The sequence below is a fragment of the Carex rostrata genome, chromosome 27 (genome assembly GCF_964058835.1).
Source record: "Carex rostrata chromosome 27, lpCarRost1.2, whole genome shotgun sequence".
NCBI lineage: Eukaryota > Viridiplantae > Streptophyta > Magnoliopsida > Poales > Cyperaceae > Carex > Carex rostrata.
In genome coordinates this window covers 2,607,467-2,625,527 of record NC_135944.1, presented here as the reverse complement: position 1 = coordinate 2,625,527, position 18,061 = coordinate 2,607,467, and the positions used below count along the sequence as shown (strand labels likewise).

General features: G+C 31.5%; 1 protein-coding gene and 1 pseudogene across 2 annotated transcripts; both read right to left on the bottom strand.

The window, feature by feature from the left end:
- Positions 1 to 5,271: 5,271 nt before the first annotated feature.
- LOC144544833 (flavonoid 8-hydroxylase 2, chloroplastic pseudogene) lies at positions 5,272 to 7,927 on the bottom strand (annotated as a pseudogene). The gene is made up of 6 exons (XR_013508343.1): positions 7,469 to 7,927; positions 7,128 to 7,315; positions 6,610 to 7,039; positions 6,046 to 6,249; positions 5,687 to 5,861; positions 5,272 to 5,583 (listed from the first exon to the last, which is right to left on the bottom strand). The product of XR_013508343.1 is annotated as a flavonoid 8-hydroxylase 2, chloroplastic pseudogene (transcript).
- A 3,344-nt stretch (positions 7,928 to 11,271) lies between these two features.
- Positions 11,272 to 17,036, bottom strand: LOC144545134 (glutamate dehydrogenase 1, mitochondrial). Its single transcript, XM_078293719.1, has 11 exons — positions 17,016 to 17,036; positions 16,505 to 16,561; positions 15,896 to 16,057; positions 15,135 to 15,248; positions 14,560 to 14,781; positions 14,346 to 14,420; positions 13,925 to 14,041; positions 13,093 to 13,343; positions 12,427 to 12,502; positions 12,252 to 12,338; positions 11,272 to 11,731 (listed from the first exon to the last, which is right to left on the bottom strand). Exons 3-11 carry the CDS (start codon positions 16,001 to 16,003, stop codon positions 11,546 to 11,548), a joined length of 1,236 nt encoding a protein of 411 aa, XP_078149845.1. The 5' UTR covers positions 16,004 to 16,057; positions 16,505 to 16,561; positions 17,016 to 17,036; the 3' UTR covers positions 11,272 to 11,545.
- Positions 17,037 to 18,061: the final 1,025 nt, after the last annotated feature.

Below are 18,061 nucleotides of genomic sequence, written 5' to 3'. Positions count from 1 at the left end.
ATGCTTCATTAAGCAGTCGTGGAAAGGAAGTCTAGAGTACGAAATGTGATCACATTTTTCTATCCTTAACGTGCCAGAAAGAACGACTAATGTGATTTTATTCGTATCTAAAGAGACCTCTTTCATATGCTTCATTAAGCAGTCGTGGAAAGGAAGTCTAGAAAGGATACCGAATATGATCTCCATTACTTTCTATTCTTAGCGTGCCAGAAAGAACGACTAATGTGATTTTATTCGTATTTAAAGATACCTCTTTCATATGCTTCATTAAGCAGTCGTGGAAAGGAAGTCTAGAAAGAATACCGAATATGATCTCCATTACTTTCCTTTCTTTTAGCAGTATCTCTTTCATATACTTAGCTTTTGTTAAGCAGTCAGTTCTTGCAACTGACTTTAGACATTCTAGCGGACACGTGAAAGTCGTCTGCCAGAAAGACAACGGTGAGTTCCTTCACAAATCTTTCTTTGACATCACGTTCTTTCACGGTTCCATGAAAGCGATAAATCTAATTTATTCAGTTCATATCAAAGCAGTAAATCTAATTTACTTATATACGGGACCAAGTCAGGTATATTTATTTATCAGTTCCTAATTCTTTATTTTGCAGTTATGCTCAGTTCTTTATTCTATACCGTTTTAAAGCATATAAACAGTTTACATGTTTTTAAAACAGATATTCTTTTCGTTCCATAAAGAAATTTGGTAACGTGACAAAGTTCCTTTTGGGCCAGTCATTAGGACATGTAAAAGGGGCCCCCAGGAAAGATTGGGGTCACGAGGACCGCTTAGACTCAATCTTTCCTAGACAGAACCATCTCCTTTACGGTGTGGAAATGACAGTTCTTACTAAGGTACTTTATTGCTTCATCACATTCTTCGATGAACTTTATTTTCCGAAGGTTTTCGAAAAGGCGAAAGATTTACACTAAATTTTGCCATTTCAAAAGCGTTAAAGCAATTTGGTAACGTGACAAAGTTCCTTTTCGGCCAGCCATTAGGACGTGTAAAAGGGGCTCCCAGGAAAGATCGGGGTCACAAGGACCGCTTAGACTCAATCTTTCCTAGACAGAACCATCTCTTTTACGGTGTGGAAATGACAGCTCTTACTAAGGTACTTTATTGCTTCATCACATTCTTCGATGAACTTTAACGCGATCAAAAGTTTTTGAAAACAAAAATATAAAGAAAGCATAAAGAAAGCGTAAATCTAATTTAACTTTCTTAGTCGGAAAAACCGAACCAAGAAAATCTCATTTCTAATCGGTTTTGGACTTGTGCTGCAAATGTAAGAATTTAGACCGATATGCGGTACATGCACCTTATTTGCATAAGTTATAACTTTAGAAAATCAATCAGCGGGAGAGCCTTGAGCTCTGATACCACTGTTGGGTTTTGGGGAACGGTTCAAACCCTTTAATTAGCTTAAGCTGCGGAAAGAGTAAAACAAAAATTTTTACATCTAACTTAAGCTACGGATTAAACGAGGTATGTCAGGAAACCTTCCAAGGCGGTCCACCTTCAGTATTCCTTTGGCATCAAAACCTCATTTAATTCATTTACAGATCTACTCCATAATTGATTTTCTAAAGCATTAAATCTATTTACAAATTAAATAGATTAATATAACAATTTATACCTTGATTCCAAATCTCAGTTGGAATGCAGACCGAGCGAGTAGAGCCTCACCAGGGATGGAATCGACTCGCAGTATCACACGTGTGATACCTCTATTGGTTATCCACCAGGACTAACCGGAGAGCGATTTATTTCTTCTGCCAGAAATACCGTAAACCGCGGAATTCTGCAGAAACACTATTCACCGAAACCGTAACCGAGAAAGAGAGAAAATAGAAACTCGAATCGATCAGACAGATCAGATACGATACATGTGAATTAGTTATTTTCTCTCTACCCCTACCCTTCTATTTATAGGCATCAATATGCATGAAATTACCAAAATGCCCATGCCACATATTGTGGCGGTTTTGAGATGAAATGCTCAAATTTGATTTTGCCACTTTTCATTGGCCAAAATTAATTTGATTTATATTTTAATTTTTATTTCTTTGCCGACATCTTAATTTAATATATTTATATATATATATATATATATATATATATATATATATATATATATATATTGAATATATAAATGTGCCGACATGCATATTGATTTGTTTTATATTTTCGAATTTTTAGATTTCAATTTTTAATTAAAGTTTTAATTTGTTAGGTTAGCCTAAAATTAAAACCATAATTAATATTTAAAATCTAAATCAAAATTATATATATAATTGTTCTAAACAATTATATTTCTCACGGTTCGGTTTCGGTTGTTGTTCGGTAACTTTTATACAACGTAACGTGTACGTTTATAAATTAACCGTTGTTTCTGCTTGTCAATTTTATATGACATTTATAATTTAATTATACACGTATAATTAATTATAACCATCTTAATATTAATTATAATCAATTTATAATTAATCAGTAAGATTCTCCGAGTAGCTCCTATATGGTGTGACCCAATAGGATCTGTGTTATGTTGGTAAACAGAGTTAAAACTATTTTAACTTCTGTTAGTCATGGGTGGCGTCTGGCAACACATCATGACCATCCAATTACACAGATGATGATGTACTGTACAATATCACGATCCAGTAAACAATTTACTTGTGTCAGTTCTTCTGCCTCATAGCTATCAGATCAGTTTTAAGGTAGATATGTGTCATCCTTGTTAACTGTATCTTTTCTTGATCTTGAGTAGATTATCAAATATAATTACTCTTGTAATTATACCGCATGCAGATAATCTAACTCTATCAAGGGGCCCAGTGATGCTATAGCTCGTATAGAGATACGAGGGACAAGTAGTATTTTTGGCAGACTATCACTTCCTCAGCTAAGTTATATATATGGAAATGCTACCGTTATGGCTGATTTTTACGGACAGCGTTAGATAACACTCACTCATATATATTTCTTACTGGGAACGATAAATACCTCATACTGTAGAACTTTGACACTGAATGAAAAACATAAATGACACGAACACAATTCTATTTAATGTTTCATTCGGGGTCTGTCAAATACCATGTTCCTAGAACATGTATCTATGTGATTAAAATGACATCTCGTGTCAGGTGGTTTGTAAAACTTAACCATCTTTTAATCCACATACTAACCTTATAGCGGTAATTAGTGTTCCTGCTAATTACCTTGGTCAGTGACCTTTTAAGAGTGTATATTATCTATATTATGGAGTTTCACAATTTCAGTCATGAACTCGAAATGATCCATAAATGCAATAATACTCAAGGCAACAAAATGATATATAAATAAACATTCAATTCATGAACAAAGCTTTATGATTAACTTATCGTATTATTGACTTCTAGATTATTACAAACTAACAATATATACATATACAAAGCTACATATATACACATACTATTTTAATAGCTCTAAACTACTATTTTGAATAAAGGCCAAGTCCTTAATTAGTGTTATATTTAGACTTGTGATATCCAACTAACAAATAATATTAGTATACATATACATATACATATACATATACATATACATATACATATACACATACATTTTTGCTTTGGTCCATACTACAATTATAATTTGATACACATACATTTTTGCTTTTGCCCAAAATTCAGTAAGTTGGGCTCAAATTGCCAAAATGCTTGGTTATGATCTAGTTTGGACCAAAATTTCATACAAACTAAGGCGTATTAGATCCAACATATCAAAAAAAGAGTATGTATGTGATCCATGACATGATGTCTCTTGGTTAAAGATCTCCAACATATTGCATCTCCAAATGACATTCATCAACATATACATGCATACATAATAAAAAATAAAAATTCTCAGTTAAAATTTTCGTTCAAAATTATAAGAAAATATTTATATATAAAATTAATTCAATTTGTATAACTTTTATACGAACCACTGAAAATCAATTTCGTAAAAAAAAATTATTGCATATTATATGAATTTACGACATCACTTCATAAATATATCCAAATGTTTTATTTTTTGGCATACACTCTAATCTTGTTTAGATCAAAATTATTTAAATCAAAATACTAGTATATGTATGTGTGTGTGTGTGTGTGTGTGTGTGTGTATGTATATATTATACATATATTATAAAAACCATAATAAATCCCAAGTCCTTAATTAGTGTTATATTTAGACTTGTAATATCCAACTGACAAATAAAATCAAAGTTCACCAAAAAAAATTCAAAGTTATAAATATTTACGACATCACTTCATAAATATATCAAATATTTTATTTTTTGGCATACACTCTAAATAAGAAAACTTTTTTTTCACAAAATTATTCAAATCAAAATACTAAAATCTTAATAATAAAAAAAAAAAAAAAATAGCATGGGGCGCCCCAGGAAGTGGCGCCTCACAGGCCTAGTGGGGCGCCCCAGGGGGTGGCGCCTCACTAGAGGAATGGGCCGCCCGTAATTCTGGCGGTCAGGGCATATTTAAAAAAAAATGGGAGACAGGGGCATTTTTAAAATTTTGATTTGTTTTAGGGATATTAATAAAAATGCTCGTTTTATATGCATGTAGAAAGAACAATGTAGATCACATCTAATGATTTTATTTTAACATATACATTTTAAAATATTTTTTATTAGAAAATTAAAAATAGAGACACAATAAAAGAACAAAAAAATAAAAACATTTAAACCCTCTTAATATAAATAACACAAACTACTTTCTAAGATTATTTTAATGCTTTAGAGCTGTTCAGAACTGGCACTGTTAATTAATAGAGACAGACTGTAAATTATAACTAGTACCAATTTATAGTTTTGTTGTACTACATTTTGTTGCCATATGTAAATGGGAATTAACTACAACTTACTTGATATGTACTATATTTTGTTTTTGTTTCTCCTTGTGTAAATCATTACTTGCATTTTACACAACATTATCTTTAAGTTCCTTAATCAAAATTTATTTGATGGTTGGTATTTTGCAGATTGGTAGTGCATCCCTATTAAAATTGAAGGAACCTCAGTTCATATATAAAATAGTCTTTTAATTGTAGCCAAAGCAACAAGACTTCAATCTCAACTGAGCACAATTGGAATAATTTATCATAAAGATGACAATACTTTTGAACCAGCAAAATTCAAAACAAAATTGAATAAAGTAGGGACATTAATTTATTAAATCAAATCCCTCCAAATTAATCTCTCAAAACAAGTAAAATCAAACAATTAAAAGGTAAGTCTAAGAGACCTCAAAGCACCAAGTATTTTCTCCATACAAGTATTAGTTGTCCTGAAGATAGCATGGTTGTAATCATGGTAATAGAATGTTTTATGGATAAATTGAGATAGCCAATGGGAGGCGACAAAGAACGTGATCGCCATAGCGACAATGCCGGTCTTTGCTATATTTGAGATTATGCTATGGTTTGCAGCAGCAAGAATACCAATCAATCCTATTGAGACGACTTGTAGAGAAACCTTAATGGCTTTCATTGTTCTTAGCGCTCAACGGCAACTTTTGCAGTGAACAACATGTGACCAATATCTGAACATTGGTGAAGCAATTTAGATGAAATTAACTGTTACAATTAACTTTAAATTGTAATTAAATTCAATCCTAAATTAAAAACTTGTTTAAAATAATAAACCTGTTCACGAGTTGTTCCCTAGGAGGGGAAGTAGGAAGGGCTGCAAAACCTTTAGTTAATTGTTTGAGTATTTTCTTAACCATGATCTAAATGCAACAACCATTGTATCTGATTGTGTTGGCACATAGCAAACCTTGTGCCAATTTGAAATGCCATCTGAAACAAGCTTCCATTCCTGAGAATTTAACATTTTTAAAGGAAAATGGATGAGGAATCTTCATTAATTGGATATGAAAGTAAGTAATTAGTTGGTTTTCAGGACAAACAAACAGGAATTACACAATTATCTGACCCCATTCAGTATAAGAGTGCTTTCATTTCAAATAGTAAAATCGAAATTTCAAGAAAGATTGTTCTACCTCGACATGAAGAAGACAAAGATCTGCATCTAAGACAAGGTTTAAACCTCTATGGTAGTACCATCGTGGGATAAACTTATCGATTAATGTCGCAAAATTCCATGCAGTAATAATTAGAACTCTACTCTTTCCAGGATTAACTGGTACACAAAAGAAGATGCTCATAAGTTTCTGTGGATTCCAACTATCTTTACCAGAATTCTCCTGAGAAATATACAAAAAAGAAATAACAGTCATAAAATTAATAGCATGGTCAAAGACTCAAAGGTTACAAATTGCAACATATATAGTGTAAAACCCCCAATTCAAAAGATTTAAACCTCAATTTGTTCTGGTACAATGACAAATACCTTATAACTTAAGGCATTTTTTATTGGCTAATTATGAAGTTTCAAAGTTGAGGGTTTATTGAGGTTCAGTGAAGGTTTAAATATTTTCTTGCCAGTATACTGAGGAGGAATTTGTAACTTGGAGCGATTTGGCACCAACAAATTCAAAATCCTCAGTAAGATAATTAAATATAGAATAATGCATGAATAGCTGTATTGCATTTGAACTTCTTACGGAAAAGTTTCTGAACACCGTAAAATAAACAACATATGGAGCAATGAACTTATAATGTTCGGCATCAAAACCACTTATATCTGACTTCTCTATTGTTAGCTTAAGTGGGGTACCTCCTTCTCTATCAGTTTTGACTGTGAATGAATGAACACATCATATTTTAGTCGACATAGTAAGATATACTTAATAAGATGAAATTAATATTGGTAACTGAATTTGCCAATTGCCATTTAAGATATCAATGATATTAGTTTGACAATAATTAATGTTTCTAGCTTTATTTGTGCTAAAATCCAATAAAAACAATATATAAGCAATTGATGTTTAGATTGAAGAATTAGAATTAAGCTTATATATCTTCCGGGATCTTCATTTTTCTTATATGTTAAGATGAGCTGGATCCAGAAGATTTTCGGTCAAAATTTCATACCTGTAACATCAACATCAAGAATTCACCACAAAATCACTATATAAGTATAAGATATTAGATGATAAACAGCTTTCCAAGCAACAATTACCCATATAAAAAATCTCTTGTCGACCTCACATCAAAAAATGATAGATCATCCAACTCTGGTATATACGGAGGTCTTGTTTTGTGCATGATATCTTTGTATTGAGAACTAGTGTTGGGCCAAAACCACAAAATGTTATTTTGAACAATGCTCGGATATACCGCAACACAAGCCTTCTCGTTCTTGTGTACCTGCACTTTCATAAATTTTCATAAATTTAAAAATTACTATAATGTTATACACTTATACTAGCAATCCCCACCGCAAGTCCGCAACACGTGGGCACATAGCTAGTTTAAGAATAAACATACGTGTGTAAATATATATAGCATTAGAGATCTAACCGAGGGCCCGAGTGCAGGAGCTTGTGGTATATACTTGCATGCACCAGCTCCATCAAAGCACCAACCATGGTACACACACTGAAGTCTGCCTTGGTGATCGATACGGCCTTCAGATAGAGGTGCTAGTCGGTGAGGACACCTATCATCAAACACCTTCCATGCATTGTCAACATAGTCCCACCAAATAACCACGTCTAGCCCGAGCGCTGTTCGGGCTTTTGGAGCCTGCTTATCAAGGTCACATAGATGATCCAAGGGGTACCAGTGGGAGAACCAATCGAAATTAGTCTCCGTCTCTGGTGTTGGAGTCGGATTTGGTGCAGCTGAGGAAATATGGAGTTTGGTTAACCGATGATTAACACTAATATTAATATAAGAACGTCGGAATGGGAGAGGTGATATGAAGAATTTGGATGGGCAGGAGAAGAGGGAGGGTAAGAGGAAATTTTGCAAGGCCATGATTGTTGAGAGCTGGTGCATGATAAGGTCTTATATTACCAACTGTTGAGAGTTGGTATGCTAACTACGAGTCCGAATCTCAAAATTTGTGCTTAGATCTCAACCGTCAGGTCAGAATCCATGGCGCTTTAATATTCGAGTCAAGACAGATCTGACAGTCATGATCTAAACTCAAAAGTTTTGAGTTACTTAGAGCATCTCTTCCCTCTCCTTTCTCGCTGTTTGCTTATCTTTTCATCTTCTGATAATAACCCAACGCTTCCTTCGATTCGTCTCTGTCGCCAAGCCGACTTTCTATTCTGCCTCTCAAGCCATAATCTACTGTCCCTTTATTGCTATAGCATTGAAAAAGTGTCGATTGTGCACTTTCATAAATTTCATCGCATCAATATTTACTTTTATATCTCACAATCTTCTATGTCGTCAGGAGAGTTCTCGCTCTAAACCAAAGTGATAGAAATTAAAATGCCTCTAAACAAAAGCTTTCTCTGACACCTTCGACCACACTCAGACCTCTAAACAAAAGCTTTTATGATTTCAAGGGTTCGACCACACTCAGACCTCCAATAAAGCTCCAACTCCAGCACCTTCGACGCAAGGAGGCGACGTTCTGAAATTCTCGTCGGAGATAAAATAAAATAAAACCCAAGTAATTGAGATCTTAAAATGTAGAGGATAAAAATACGAATCAATCTGACAGATCAATTAGACGAAAAACGATCAGAGGAGCAAATTGTAGTCAAAAATGAAAAAAAAAAAGGTTTTTTTTCTTCTTTTCCTTGTGTTCCATATTACGAGCATCTATAATGGTAATTATTTTTAAATTGCTAATCTGATGTGTCAATTGCTAATATAATTGCTGGATTGTATGGTCATTGCTTATTTAGCAATTGTTGAAAAAAATTGTTTAATAAGAAATAATTTTTCAAAGATGAGTTAGCCAAGTGTTTAATTCTTATTGACCAAGTATTTAATTCTCAAGTGTTTAATTGATTGTACCAATCAAACATTGTTTAATTCTCAAACAATAGCTATACAACCTAGAAAATAAACAAAATTTCAATCAAACTATTACAAATTTTAAGACATACTATAAATTTTCTAAAAACCTATTTTACCAGGCAACCACGTTCTCACTGGCAACCAATTAGCTGTATCGAGAGATTCACGGAGAACTTCATTATTAGTGCCAAAACAAATCAGACGGTCTGAATCTAAACTCAAAATTTGAGTTACTTTAGGGCATTACATTGGATTTTTTTTTTGTTAACTTAACGAATATGTTATGTTCACATGAGTAAAGGATCAAAGAGCAATTTTGAATCAATTATTTTATAAGATAACTGATAAATATTAATTTATATATTATAATTTGTTTAAGTATACATGACTATATGATCTTTTATTTTTATTATTAGATTGATTTGTACAACATTTTATATATTTTTTATTCAATAATTTATGATATAATTGATTTGTCTAATATTTGATATAGTTTTTATTTAGTTATTAATTTATGACACATTTGATTTATACCATTTTTATATCATTTTATTGGATTAATAATTTATAGTTTTTAAATAATAAGATAAAAACAATATTTTTTATATTTTTTATATCACTGTTGGGAAATATTCAATTTCAGATCATTCTCTCGCTAGTGAGAGATACATAACAATAACAATAACAATAACAATAACAATAACAATAACAATAACAATAACAATAACAATAACAATAACAATAACAATAACAATAATAATAATAAAGTCAGGATAGACCTGTAAAAGATATAAAGAGAAAATAGTGAGGCTATGGTAATATATATGCATATAAATTTGATATTTACAAAGTTTATGTAGTTGATATGAACTAATAAATTTGATCTTCATATAAAAATATACTTTAATCATATTTTATATTCTTTTTTAAATTCTTTCTTTATCATTATTTTATATAGGTTGATCACTACTCTCGGTCTAAAAAATTCAAATTAAATGATTTTCTGCATATTAAAAGTATAGTAAATTCGAAATAAAATATAAAATTTAATTTGTTTGCAAGTATATATTTCCGTACAGAGATCATGTGAACAGATCAAATCGACTATTTAAATTTTATAAACGAAGATATAAATCTAAAACATGAACTACTGATCTGTAATATGCATATTACGAGAGACTCTCAAGAGAAAAATTCATTTACTTCAAACATACAAGTTGTTAGATATATATCAAAATATCACAAAAAAAATAAAAATAAATAAATAACAACCAAACAAGTTACCGATCCCTCTATTGAAAATCTAAAAATAATTCAGTAACTAATTAATGTCATCCTTTTCAAGTTCTTTTGATTGATGATTTGATGCAATCCATCGTTGACTTTGATGCTTATGCTGACTTGTCGCAGAGCTGCTATTATTAGCCGCTGATCTGAAGATGTGACGCTGAGATCCTTCACCGAATTTTTTTTTTTTTTTTTTTTGTGGAGAAAGATCAATTTTTTTAATGTGTTAAAAAGGAATTAAATTATTGATCTAGTTTCTGAAAAAAGTACATGAGGAATCAAATTAATGATTTGATTTCTTTATAGTTTAAAAAAAAAAAACTTCTTTCCAGTTTTTACAAAATAATTAATACATTTCTAAAATTAAAAATTCTGGGTTGACAGCCTCTTCATTATAATGATAATTACTTCATATTAAACATGTGTTTTTTCGTCAAAGGGCAAGAAAATAAGGAATCAGGTTCAAATTTATTAAGTAATTAAATACTAGATAAAAAAAAAATGCTCTAACTTGTTATTTCTAATGCTCTGACCTCTAATATCTAATGTTTTAACTTCTAATTCTCATTATCAATAAACATTTTTCCATAAAAATTTTGAAACAACTTTTTTATTTAAACTGAAACAATTTTTTTAAGGAACAGCCGGATGTATCCTTTAGAACAGAGAAATGATTTTTTCTTTTTTCTTTTTCTTTTTCTTTTTTTCTATTGTGTGTTCTTCCAAAAAAAAAAAAAAATAAGCGCTATTCGCTGCGCCAAATTATTGAGGGCTTTATAGTTGGACATGTTATAAAAATGGACTTATTTGTAATAGATAAATGGGCTGGTTACCTATTTGACATTTTTCTTCCTTTTTTTTTTTCTTTTTATTCTTTCAAATATCTTGCTTTTTCTCTCCTTTTTCTTTTTGTTGGAGAACTGAGTGACCAACAAACAAGTTGACATCATTTTTTTTTTTTTTTTTAAATTACAACTCACATTAATATGGTTATCTAATTTAACCTACAAAACCCCATCAATATTAATTAAAATATTCCATAAATCACCCCATCAATATTAATTAATATATTCCATAAATCCATGTAATTAAGATTTTGATACATAATTAAGGGGTAAACCAAGTAATTCACCACACAAATCACTCGTCTCCAAAAGAAACAAGAGAACTTATTAATTCATGCCTAAAAATAAAAATCAAATCCACATCTTCTCTTGCAAGATATATAAAACACACCACCACAAAAAAACATAATATTTCATATGCCAATCATGCATAGGAAAATGAGATATTTAATTAGTAGTAAGGGTATATTGGTAAATTGCTGATTCAGGCTCCCCAGCCTCTGAGCACAGTGGCACGTGCGACACGGTTAACTCCGAGAGAGAAGGCACCCATGCGAAGATCACAGTTGTGTGTTTTGCACATTTCTTTGACATTTTTGAATCCTCTTGTCATGTAGGTTTTGAGCTCTGAATTCACCTTGTTTTCATCCCACATGAATCCTTGTATGTTCTACAAACAAATAATACCATTCCTTTTGCATCAATACCAGAAGAGCCCAAAATCACTTGCACAGTCATTTTTAATTTTTGTGTATTTATACATAATTTTCTATATAATTTAAAGTAAAATTCGCAATAGGTACTGTAAAATTGGCTCTCATACTCAGCATGGAAAATTATATAATTATATATATAATTGACCTCCAATGTGTATTTGACCCCATAATTTGAGAGTTTGGCTCTATCTCTGATTATTTATATATGATATACTATTTCCTTGTGCATAACATATACCATTGTAATTTTTTCAATATTTTTTGGTAGAATTTTATATTGCTCTCTGTGTTACTGTTCTTGTCTCTATGATATATCCCTTTTATATAATGTACCAGTATTTGACTGGTAATCATTGTTAAATCTGGTCTAAGAAATTATAAATGGACATTTAATCCTCCCACAACTTTTAATGTATGTATCTAATTAGGATTATCACCTATAATATTTTTTTAGAAAAAGGGTAGAGTACTAACCTGAACCCACTCAAAATAGCTTACAGTAACACCCCCACAATTTGCCAGAATGTCAGGGAGAATCACAACTCCCTTCTTGGCTAATATCTGAAAATTAAAAAAAAAAAAAGAATGTTAGAGAAAATATAATAATCAGTCATTAAGAAATATTAGTAAATTAAATCGATCGACTTGCCTCGTCAGCCTCTGGGTCTGATGGGTGGTTTGCTGCTTCTATGATGAATTTAGCTCTTATGTCATTTGCATTCTCCCTTTACAAACAACCACATTGTAAAGTGATACAATATGAAGAAATGATTTTGTTTTAGAAAAATAGCTTTCATGAAAGGCTTTACAATTTGTATATACTTGTCATTGTCATAATTAGTAGAGTATCATTCTCTTTTCCCCACAAAAAAGATGGTTCATTGAGTGAGGCTGTGGTACTATGCATAGCGCATATTGATCCGTACTACGGTTCAATATTTTTGTTTTCAGAGTTCAAATAGTCAATCTGAACCGTTCAACATTATCTCCATTTGAAAAAGTACTTGGATTTCAAATTTTATATTTTTTCAAACTTATTTACTATTTATTTACATTGGCAGAAAATCACTACTTTTTGTCAGTCCATATTCTTTAAAAAAATAGTAAAATATTTCTAAAAAATATAAATTTGATCTACAAGTACATTTTCATAAGGAGATCATGTCAAACGGTTCATATTGATAGTTTGCACTTTGAAAATGAAATATTAATCCATAGTATGAACCATTATGCGCTATGCATAGTACAATAACCTCACTCTAGTTCATTTTATAAGAAAAAATATAATATAATTATCTTTGTCACAATTATTAACCTGTTTATTACACCACCAAGTGCTGCTGGGATGAGAATATCACAATCCTCAGTAAGAAGCGAGTTTGGATCAAGTGAATCTCCACCATCAAATCCTTTAATCCCACGGTTCTCTTTACTGTGTTTGAGAAGTCTCGATATGTCAAGACCGTTACTGTTCTTGACAGCACCAGTAACATCACTTACTGCAACTACTTTTCCACCAGCCTCACTGATCAGCTGTGCAGCCCATGATCCAACATTTCCAAATCCCTGAAAACAAACCAACCAATGCTACTAATAACAAATAACAATTATATGCAACATTACTGAGGTACCTAACAGAACTGGCATGTTACTGGTCTAGTTCTCAGGGACGGATTCAGGAATTTAGTCAGATGTAGGAAAAAAATTTGAATCGGGAAGGCGTCCGATGAGCATCGGATCTTTTTTATTTATATCAAGATTCGTGCATAGTTGGTAAGCACGAATCTTGAAGTAGATCGGACAATTCCGAATTTGGTCCGATGAAATTTGGATGCTCCCTTCTTTCAAAAAAATTAGAAATTTTCAGGATAAGCATGGCTCCCACTTCACACAAATCAGAAATCAGAAAAAAAAAATTACAAGTAGAAAAATATTTTTTTTCAAAAATAGACAAAAACCCAATAATACATAGGCTCTAATTTTTTATTTTTCTTTTCAAAATTTAGGAAAAGAAAGTTGGACTACATTGGATCCGCCCTGTTAGTTATCACCATAATATATTTTGAGCATTTAAGATACAACAGATACTCATTCTTATATATTGAACTATTTAAAATTAAACATGGGGGTATTTTAGTAAAATTGACCTGGATAACAAAGCGCTGGCCTGAAATGCTCTTTCCATACTCAGCCAGAAGAGCCTCTGTTGCAAACAAGACACCTTGCCCAGTTGCTGCATCTCTACCAAGGGACCCACCAAGATCCTACAAATTTCAAGAAAATTCATCCCTGTATTAAAATTTAGAAAAAAAAAAGAAAAAAGAAAAAAGAAAAAGAGAGAACATTTAATCATTTGAATGAAGAATTTCTGGGCAATCTCAGATCCAATTTAGGCCCAACAATATTGACCTGAAACCAAATTGGGCCGAATTTTAAGATATTGACAAGGGCCCATGGAACAACATAGATTATATAACTATTGCATGATTTTAGTAATAATTATTTTATGTTACTTTATTATAATATGCATAATTACAAGTTGATTTGCAACTATAATAATACACTTACAACAGGTTTTCCAGTAACAACTGCTGGAGAATAACCATGGAATTTTGAGTACTCATCCAAAATCCAAGCCATTGTCTGCCATAAAATAAATTACCAGAATCAAATTTAATACATTTGAATTTAACAAGCTCTAATTTACTTCTTAAAAACTGATACCATGTTTAAAAAAAAAAAAAAAATTTACAAATTGATTAAACAGATGCTAAAAAAGAACCTGAGGGTTGGTTCCCATGTCGGGTGCGGGAACATCGGTGTGGACACCGATCAAATCGTGTATCTTTTGTGTAAACACTCGAGTGAGTCTTTCCAGCTCAGACAGACTCAGCTCTCCCGGTGTGCACCCGATCCCGCCTTTTGCACCTCCATACGGGATGTTAGCGACAGCTGTCTTCCACGTCATCAGTTGCGCTAAGGCATTCACCTCATCTGGGTCCACCTGTCATTTTCATATTATTTTTAAAATTGCATTAAATCACAAAATGAGTATATATAAAATATAAATGAGTTTGATTGGAAAATAACTAAATTTAAAGTTTTGATAAGTAAATATCGCAGCTATGATGAGTATATATATAGCTGAATTTTTTTTTATTACTACTAGTGAATTAGTTCTTAATAGTAATCAATGAGTCAAATTTAATTGATATCCATTCAAACATGAGTCATACAATTAATAACATAATAAATAATAATAGCATGAAAAACCATTAATTAGCAGCCTTAAATAAAAAGGGGAATCAGAAAAAATGAATCTTCTCCTTTATTTTAAACAAATAGGGAATGAGATACCTCAGGATGGTATCTGATACCACCTTTCATAGGACCCCTTGCATTGTCATGTTGCACTCTAAAACCCACATAGGATGCCAAAGTACCATCATCTTTTGGTATTGTGCATTCCACCTTTTACAAAATTTAAAACTGTGTTAGTGAAGAATGACATCTATTCTTTCATATGCTAATGTCAATTGGATGCTTTCTTAAGAGTGAGGTTATGGTACTATGTATAGTGTAGATTGGTCCATACTATAGATCAATGTCTCTGTTTTTAAAGTCCAAAAATGTTAATCTGAACCGTTTAATATGAAAATGTACTTGCAGACCAAATTTTACATTTTTTAGAATATTTTTACTATTTTATTAGATAGATATAAAATCACTTGATTTGAACATTCTGAACCATCTGAAACTATTGATTTTCTACTTATCTAAACAAATAGTTAAAAACTTCTACAAAATGTAAAATTTTGTCTCCTAATACATATGAATGATTATATTTAACGGTTCAGATAGGTTGTTTTAACTATGAAAATAAAAATATAAATTCATAGCACAGATCGATTCGTAATATACTTATTACCATAGTTAAAAATCATATTTCTTTAAAGAACACAAATGATAAAACTAGAATCTACTGGTGCATGTACACACCATATGAGTATAAAAAAAGGATAAAATAAGAAAAAAAAATCTTGTCTTTCCAAGGTAAAACACAATATAAATTAAGTTGATGCCAATGTTGGGTTACATATATAAACTAGAAAACCAACCTTGATCTCTCTGAAAGGGATTAATAAACTCTTCTCCAGCTTTGAATCGAGACCGAGAAGCTTCGCCGCATGCTTGAAATTTCGATTTGTTGCAGCTAACGCATTCATTTTTTTTCAAGTTTCAAGTATACTTATCTCTCTTTCCTCTCTTTCTCAATCTCACTGTAGTTTCAAGGATTGAAAGGTCATGAATATATATAAGCAAACTAATTTGTACCAGCCAAGTCATGGCCAATTTGAGATTTCCATACAAGCAGCAGACAACTTAAAAAAGAATTTAATGTATGTGTCTTTGTGGAAAGAGTTCCCAGTGGGTGTGTGTGTGGGGGGTTGATTAATTGGAGATGGAGATGTTTATTAAAAAAATATTATATGTATCATTTTTCTAATTTTTTTTTACAATATGTTTGGTGATGTTTATCCAAATTGGAGATCTTCCTTGGTAATTTGTTGTAGAACAGGTACTAAATTGTAAAAAGAGAGTGACAAAAAGGTCTACTTAATAGTCAGACAATAGTGGGTGGTAGTTATAAATATTTATGCAAGGTACGCTAGAAATAAATAAATATCTAGGCAACCCCTAAAAATAGTAAAAATAATTTTTCTTACCAGAAATGTGAGTTCAGAGCAAACACAGCTGCGTAAATTAATGCACGCTATCTCAATCTGGAAATAAAATAAATAAAAACAATGAAACCACCTAATGAAATTTATGGGAGACTGATATAAGCAGAAAAATATCCGATTTTTTTTGTCGATTAAATGTAAAAATTCAAATTATATCTATATAAAAATATTAAATGAATTTCAAAATTTAATAAAACTAGAATTGAAATTTCAGCTCTAACTATTTTTTTTCGATGAGAAAAAAAAATGGCTATTTTTCAATCATGTCATAAACTAATTATTTTTTTCTTAATAAAAAATGAAGGCTTCCAAATAACAATTAATTAAGAGTAAACATGCAGTAAATAGACAGATTATTTTTCTTTAAAAAAAATATTAAGTAACAAGTGTCAAAATAGAATTGGCCAATGCAATTATATGTTAAAAGGTTATAAAAGAAACCCAGAAAGAGGAAGAAGCAAACTAAGTGAGATTATGGCAAATAGTACACTACCTTATTACTATAGAAGATTTAAGTTCAAAGTGAGATGCTTCTTCTCCTTTTATACCCAATTTGAATTGTGATTCTTTTTAATTATTTTTTCCTTTTGTATCATGAATTGGTGCCGAGTCATTGATCACGAAATGAAAAGAGAACCTCTAAAAGAATCTCTTACGAATTCAATTGTGAGCTGATAATGGATTCCACATTAGAATTTTCTCTCTAGCTCTCATTATGGGAATCTAGACCCCAAACAATAGCTCCCTTTTTATTCTATTCTATTTCTTTTTGAAGAAACTGATCAAGAGGGGAGCTACTTTATGTTTTTTTTTTTTTTATGCAAGTTAGAGGTGCCAACCAGTGCATTGGAGCCAGTATACTTTGCGGTATCGGATTGTATCAGACTGCGGATAATACTTCTAGCGGTGTCAAAAATCATTTCGAAACCTATTTGAAATATGGGGGTTTGCTTTGAGATTCGCGTCATAATAAACAATGACTCATATCTCATTCTACACAAAAGCGTAGCCAGAATTTTTGTCAGAGTAGGCGAACATGTCCAGTTGTAACTTTTTGCCCTGGTAAGACATCAGCCCATATGCATATAGAGTCTGTATTGGTTTTTCAAATTTAAGAGTAGGCAACTGCCTACTCCTGATTGAACGCAACACTTGCCCTGATTCTACAAAATCAGGTACCGCTTTGATATTTGTGCGTGCTTATCTGTATGAATACGAAAGCGGCACACATGAATATTAAAGCGACACACACAAATTGTGAAATGAATCAGATTTTTCTGGAATTGGTGGTGCCCCGCTTTAATGGTTGGCACTTTTTTTCTTTCTTTTCTCTATTTTTTGTAAATTAACCCCAAAAAGAAGGTGCAAACTAAAGCCGCAACTTTGCATCCACTGACGTCATTTTACAGCAGCTATATGGATTTGAAAGGATTGATTCTCATCCACCATAATGCAACCAGGAATTAGATAAAATTTTTTTTTTTAAATTTCAGTTATTAGAGTTTTTCAGATAAGGAGACAATTGGGCCGGGTTGTGCC